The sequence below is a fragment of the Astyanax mexicanus genome, chromosome 15 (genome assembly GCF_023375975.1).
Source record: "Astyanax mexicanus isolate ESR-SI-001 chromosome 15, AstMex3_surface, whole genome shotgun sequence".
NCBI lineage: Eukaryota > Metazoa > Chordata > Actinopteri > Characiformes > Acestrorhamphidae > Astyanax > Astyanax mexicanus.
This window is the reverse complement of record NC_064422.1, coordinates 7249940-7257292: the sequence shown is the minus strand read 5'-3', so window position 1 is coordinate 7257292 and position 7353 is coordinate 7249940. Positions and strand designations below refer to the sequence as shown.

The following is a 7353-nucleotide window of genomic DNA, read 5'->3' as shown; positions in this document are numbered from 1 at the left end:
TTTATTACAATATTTGAATATAAACAGTGGAATTGTGCAGAATTCCATGTCACCAGGTAACGCTATATAAACAGCTGCGTTTCTGGATCAGATCAGAAGATCAGAGTTTTACGGACCTGCTGATCCTCACTGCGCTCTACTGCTCTCTTTACCAGCTGCTCCACACCTTCACCCACTGCACCAGTGACTCTACTGGAGTTACTGGTGCTCCACCCAACACCGTGAGTATTAATACACTTTTATATCATTTACATTTATTTATTTATCTATCTGACCGACCCGTAAACAAAACGCTACAGGCGAATGACAGGCTAATAAAACTCTACTCTATTAGAGCGGGGAAGACTTATGTCGACAGTATTTCTATTAAATTCCTTAAAGTGATTAAAATATCTTAGTTCAGTGTAACTGAGCAAGTTATCTGTGTGTAAATTAACTTCATGTGAAGCGAAGCGAGATAATTTTGATATTTGAATCGGATCTGGTGGATATTTATCATGTTTTAACTGGATTAGGGCTGTGAATTAATACCAGGCCACACCTGACAGCCTCCGCCCACTGCCGCTTATCTCCCCGCTTATTATCAGTACATTACTGTAATCGCTAGTGGGGGTCCAAAATGAATGGGGGTGAATGGAGATAACCAGTTTAAACACAAAATTAAAATAGTAACTAACCACTTGTCCAGATTATTACTTTAATTTTGGAAAGCAGAATCGTGTATTTCTCTAAAATAGCAAAGAAAACTTTGATATATTTATATATTTTCTTTTTTTATGCATCAAATAGGTTGGACCTGTACTATAATAATACCAATAATAATTGTCTTATATGTGTTTTTATTTAAAACCTTATTTTATTCAACACTGTTTTATTATTTTAATATTTGCTATTCTTATTTAATATTTGTTTGTTATTATTAATATTTTTATATAGACGTGTTCTTATTTAATATTTTATTTTATGCAGTTTTATTTTTCTTTATTTTTTACACTTTTAATGCAGTCAATTAATGGAGTGTCAGCATTTGTTTCTAATATATTACTGAGTTACTAATCTGACAGGATACTGTACTTTCTTTCTGCACAGGTACCAACTCAACCTCACCTGCAATCCACTCCATCTACAGTTCATTACACTTCAACATCATCCACTTTCATATCCACACACTCCATTCACGTTCACATTCACACGCACACTCCATATACACACACACACACACACACAAACACACACACACACACACACAAACTTCTCCAGTTTTCTCCAACAGGATCATCAACATCATGGCCAGCTCACCTCGGCCCATCCAGGACATCGTTCACCAGGAAGAAGAAAAGAAGACGCTGAAGAGGAGCAGGAAGAGATCCTCCATCCAGCTGTCTCCTGCACCTCCTGCAGTGAAGAAGCAGAAGATCCAGGAGTCTGCATCTACACGTTACCTGAGGGATGGATCATCATCGTCCTCCTCCACGGCGGTACCTGCGGGTGCTGTGCTTTGCCAGGCCACGTCTGCTCTCACTCACGAGACGGTGCTGAAGGACGTCTGGTGTGCTGAGCTGCTGGACTTGCTAGGCGAGTTCCTGTGCCGCCGCTGCAGACGCCTGGAAGACTTCACTCCTGAGGTCTCCACGAAGTGGCTGCGCAGCGTGGACATGGTCCTGGTCATGGCCAGAGGACACTGGAAGCCCTTCCTCTGCCCGGGCAGCGTGGTCTTCCTCTACATGGTGTGCCGGGACTCCATCTCAGCGGAGGTGTCCAGCGAGCACGAGATGTGTGTTGAGCTGCTCACCTGCTTTTTCGTTGCGTGCTCCTACATCGGCACTCAGCTCGGCTACCCCGCACGGCCTTTCATGCTGGAGAGGAACAGGCAGGACTTCTGGGAGCGCACTCTGGACATCACCAAGCGCATGAGCCAGAAGATGCTGCTGATCAACACCTCTCCGCAGTTCTTCTCCCAGGTCCTCGCTGACCTGAAGAACAGGACAGACGATTAGAAGATTGTGAGGAAAGAAGGAATAACAGGATAAATAGAGAAGACAGAAATAGGTGTGGGACAGTATATCAATATTGCGATATATCGTAACGATACGTGGCGTCAAATATCGATATTTTTATTAAAACACAGGCGACCCGTCCCCAAAATTTAGCTTACTAAAGTCAGTACTTTATTACTCCATGTGGTGGCGCTAATCAAATAAATAGGGTAAACCTGCGGTAGAAAATATTGGTTGGTTGGTGTGAAACTAATGTGGAATTCATTTAAGCTCCTCACCGGTTCTTCGGCACTTCGGTTCTTGGCTGTATAAAATTTTCCCAGGATATGAAATTGTTTGCTCTGTTCGTTCACTGTGGATCTCTGCCTTACTCAACCTGGCTCTACCTTCAGCCTCGTTACGTCATGTGATCACAGTCTGCAGCATGAAGACCTCTCCCCGTTTCTGCATGCAGGTAATGCATGCTGAGTTTGTGTTTATTCACAATGTTCCTGCAACTCTTTCGATGTGTATATCGTAAGACTTATATGACGATAATGATAACGATAGGATTTATCTTACAGCTCTAATACAGATCCAACAACTGTCTATTTATTACTAAATCGCTTACTAGGAAACACTGTTTAGTATTAGATTTAAAACCAGTTCAATGCAGTATTAGGCAATGAATCTAAACAGATCTGAAGCTAAAATTAAAAAACAAGTAGGTAATGACATCAAATGTAAAAAAAAAATAGTAAGACCAATTATTAGAATAATTATTATAAGTTGATATTTCAAATTAAACCACAATTGCAGGACACTTGGATAGGACTGGACCAGGCTTATTTGACAGCTTATATTTAGTATATATTAATCTGTTGTGCTGTCCGGTGTCAACCAGAGGAGGACTGGTTCCCCTTTTGAGTCTTGGTTCCTCTCAAGGTTTCTTCCTCTTTATCTGGAGAGTTTTTCCTTGCTACTGTCGCCACTGGCTTGCTCAAAAGGGGCTCGGACCCGGACCTAGCTATTTAGTTTTATTTTACATTAAACAGACCAACTAAAAAAGTTTTGTCACGTTTATAAACTTTAATTAATAATCTTAATTTATTTATATTGAGGCACTAAAGTAAAGTAACGTATAATAAGATCTCGCTGGATGTAAAGGATGCTTCCTCCTCCTCTATAGTTAAAGAACGCTTGTGGAAATGGGAACGGCAGCAGCAGGGCCCTCCTCATGGCATCTGTCCTGTTTTAGGAAGCAACAGTTCTGTTTAAAAGTTTTAACTCTGTCTAAAAATCTCAATAAACTTTGATAAGTTTAACCTAAACCTGCTTTGTGTGGCCTCTGTTTGTATATTAAATAACTACATACACCGACACTGTAACCAGTGGAATTGTCCACTTGTGATTATCTCAATAGGTTCACTCTTACATGCTTTAACTGGATCTTTAATTTGTAGTTGAGTGTAATTGTGTTCATTCTTTTTTAATTAAAGAGTGATTATCTGTTATAAAGCAAAAGAAGATTGAAGATAATTTTGCTATCATTTAAGTGACATTGTGAGTTAAGTGATATGTCCTCATTTTGTATACTAAAAGAAACTTTACTCTATTAGATCTTTTTCTGCCTACACTAAATGTATTGTGTAATAAAGTATATAGAACTGTAAACAAACCTTTTAACACCAGTAACAACAAGATATCAGCATTGGAGATCAAAAACAGAAATTAACCTTTAAAAAACTTTACATATTTATACATTTTAATTGGAAAGTAATGTTTTGTTTGTTGTACTGTGGAAAAAATACATTGGCTAAAAAAAAAAAAACATATTCGTTAAATGTTAGATTAGGGTTGGGTCAGGTGTGTTAAAGTAAAGAAAGTATAAAGAAGGTTCTATACTGGCTCAGATATTTTACAGTGTTTTTACACCTGAAAATCTGGACTGGAGTCCACATCAAAGTTTGTGTGTTTGGTATATTGTGTAAATTGCGTAAATTGGGTCCAGTTAGTTTTGGTTTCACGCTGCAGTTTAGTGAATAGACTAAAGAACTTTACTACATCCTATCGTCATCTACAAAAGTGCTTTCCCACTGCAGACAAACCAAACCATGGTTCTGTAGATCCAAATTTTGTTTGGCAGACCCTTTCACACCTGCTATTTTAGTTCAGACCAAACTAAACAGTCTGAAAGTCCAGCAAAAATCAAAGGATGTATGAAAGTAAAGAGCCCCCTTTAGAGTGGAGAACACTGAGCATGGGGTCTCCAGGACTGACACTGAGGAAACTTATTGTAAGGGCGTTTTCACACCAGCACTTATTGGTTCGGATAAAAGGGACTCTGGTTCGTTTGTACCCTTAGTGCATTTAGATTGAGCAGGCATGAAAACAGCAATCACACTCAGGTGTGGACCAAAAAAAAAGTTTAGCTAGTGGTGGTGGTCTTGGTCTGGTCCCAATCGGTGGTCAAAACGGGATCCTGTCTTAATCTGGTCCCACCTATCAAATATACTCCTTTAATTTGAGGTAAACTGCTGATAAGGTGCAGTTTATTGTGACATATTAGCCAGATAACACTAATTACCACAGCTGTGAACAAACATTGTCTCTGCTGCTCCATGCTGTTTACACGTGCGGCCTGTGCTGTGATACCCGAGTCTGTGCAGTAGAGACCAGAGGAGGGAGAAAGACTGTGGAGAGACAGCCTACTCATTTAAATAACCCCGCCCCTGAGGGCTGCCTCGAGGTCACAGGCTGCAGAGCGGAGCGGAGCGGAACTGACGGCCTGTTATTGGTCCCGCCCATAACCACACCTTTTTGAATAGAGCTGAATAACGTTTTTAAAAAACGAATTCTGTGGGGATATAAAAATTTGACATTATAAGCAGAGGTTACACTAGCTGTTGCATTTAAATAATGGGGGTAGAATTACAGTATATTGGGAAAAAAAACGTGATTGAAAATTGTCTGTTTTTCCATTGAAACCTATGGGGATGGGTGGGGTTACACAGCTTTCTAAAACCGAACAGCAGGGAGCCCCCAACCTGTGGAGGCTTCACTTTTGAGAGACGATGCTCCGTCCAGCTACACACAGTCTATGATTCTGACATCAGAACAAAAGTAAACATAATAACTAATTTGGATCATAGAAACCAACTACAGGTGTAAAAACTGCCCTCAGTTCAGATCTGGAAGGCCATGTGAGAGAACCGCACCATGTGGATAATTGTTGCAAATGTATTTGTTAAGTGTGGGTTACTGTTGTAATTGTGTCTCCAGAGCTTGATTGGCTGGCATTTTGTCTACTTGCTAAGTTCGAACTTGTCAACAGTCTAGTTACTAAGTGCTAAATTTGCAGGCAATCAATGCTACTGAGGGCTAATTGGCTTGCATGTCTACTGCATGCAGACTGTCTGGCGTTTTGGCTAATGAGTTATGATTGACTAACAATCTGACTACCTTGTGCTGATTGGCTTGCATTCTGCCTACTATTAAATGACTGGTTGACAATCTTTCTACTAAGTGCTGATTTGCAGGCAGTTATTGCTACTAAGTGCTAATTGGCTGGCATGTCTACTTAATGCAGACTGCCTGGCATTCTGACTGCTTAAAGCTGATTGGCTGGTATTCTGCCCACTTACCTTGCATTTTGCTTGCTACTGCTGGGTCTAGGAGGATGGCACCCTTTGCTCCCAAGGTGCCACAGTGGAGGCTGTACACTGTTCCTTGCATGTGTGCTCACTGTCCACTCTGTGTGTATTTGTGTGTGTGTGTGTGTGCTTACTAGTGAACATTTGTGGGATCACTGCATGAAGGGGTTAAAGGTGCTGTCCAACACAAATGACGATTGTAGATGTCCGTGTATTTGTTTTGTGCTGACTGGCAAGGGAGATATATTTATATTCCAAAGCATGAATAATAGTCATATAACTTTATATCAGACTTAACTTAAAAAAAGATTTTGAAAAACATAAAAAAAATAAACATTTAAAAGAAAAATAATCTAAACTGTTTAAAAACAGTGCCTTTGTGTTTACAAGAGCAAGTTTGGGTTAAAAAAATGGCATGTATGAATAAGTAAGGTGAAATCACAAAAATTGCTCCTTCATACACACTCTCCTAGAGAGTAATACAGAGAAGGGGTGCCATGTATGTCTGATGAATATTTTTGAGAATTCAGGCACTTTTCAGTACTTTCCTATGGGTGAATTTTGGCCACTAGTTTTTTTTTCAGATGCTTCCTTTTCAAATACTTCTGGATGTATATTGAATATATTCAATTCAACTCAAATTGAACTTTGAGTTGAAGCATAAATGTGTTGAAATAAATCTGATGAAACCTGAATTTTATTCATTCAGCAAAAACCTTAATAGTAGTTTTATATCGAGCACATACTCACAAAGTCTTTATCAAATGCTATCTGTTTTTATTCTTTCCCAGTGAAACACTGAAGAATAACAAGGCAAAAACAAGTGTCGAATATGAAATAATGAGAATTAACATGCATGAAAGACAAGTGCACCAGAGACATCATGCAAAGACAGCATTAAAGAGGCAAGGCTCATTATTATAAATTACTAGATTTGCAACAATAAAACAGACCTTCCATTGGTTTTGGGACAAATGAAATATTAGCTCTATTCTTTGCAACATCTTCTTAAACACCTTGAAAGCCTATTTATCACACAGAGTCAGATTAGGTTTTAGTTTGTTTTTACAAAAAAACACGTATATTAATACTGTAGAAGCGACCTCTAGCGGGCCCGCCGGCGGGCCCGTTCTGACTATATAAATTAGAATGCTTAAAAGCGTCAAATATTCTAAACACACCGACTCATATTCTTTAGTACTACTTTAACTACCTGCATGCACATTTACAACCATCTATATGAAACCAGCCGCCAGAAATCTCCAACTGGAAACAGCCTGTTTTTTCACATTGTTTACATGAGGAACACGCCTCCCCAAAAATAGCCTTATAAAATATTATTAGTGTATAAAATAACATCATATTATATTATAGAAAATTCACTTACTATCACAGCATCCACAATACAGCACTGAACCGCAGATAAAATATCCAAAAAGTCCTTTATTCGCCTGCTCACTCCTCCTCACCCCACATGCGTTTATTTTCAGCGCAGCTGAAACGTAATATTCTCAAGCTCCTAGCGACCACACAATGTAATGTTTTCACGTAAAGTTGTACGTGAATACAAAGCTAAGGGTGTCTTCTTCTAGATTCTGTGGTTTTTATTGGTCCACAAACAACTACTTTTCTTGAGTGATCGTCTTTTGAACCAATGGCGTGAGCGCTGGACCGCGTTGGTGTTCAGGGCTGTCCAATCAAATCAGGTAATAGTCTTTCTCCAC

General features: G+C 39.4%; 1 protein-coding gene across 1 annotated transcript; it reads left to right on the top strand.

The window, feature by feature from the left end:
* Window positions 1-3255, top strand: LOC125781290 (cyclin-dependent kinase 5 activator 1-like). The gene is made up of 2 exons (XM_049464913.1): window positions 1-221; window positions 1090-3255. Exon 2 carries the CDS (start codon window positions 1287-1289, stop codon window positions 1995-1997), a length of 711 nt encoding a protein of 236 aa, XP_049320870.1. The 5' UTR covers window positions 1-221; window positions 1090-1286; the 3' UTR covers window positions 1998-3255.
* The last annotated feature ends 4098 nt before the right edge of the window (window positions 3256-7353 follow it).

What these genes read in the sequence shown, in the direction of transcription:
- LOC125781290 (XM_049464913.1), top strand. Translation starts at nt 1,287, where the DNA reads ATGGCCAGCTCACCTCGGCCCATCCAGGACATCGTTCACCAGGAAGAA.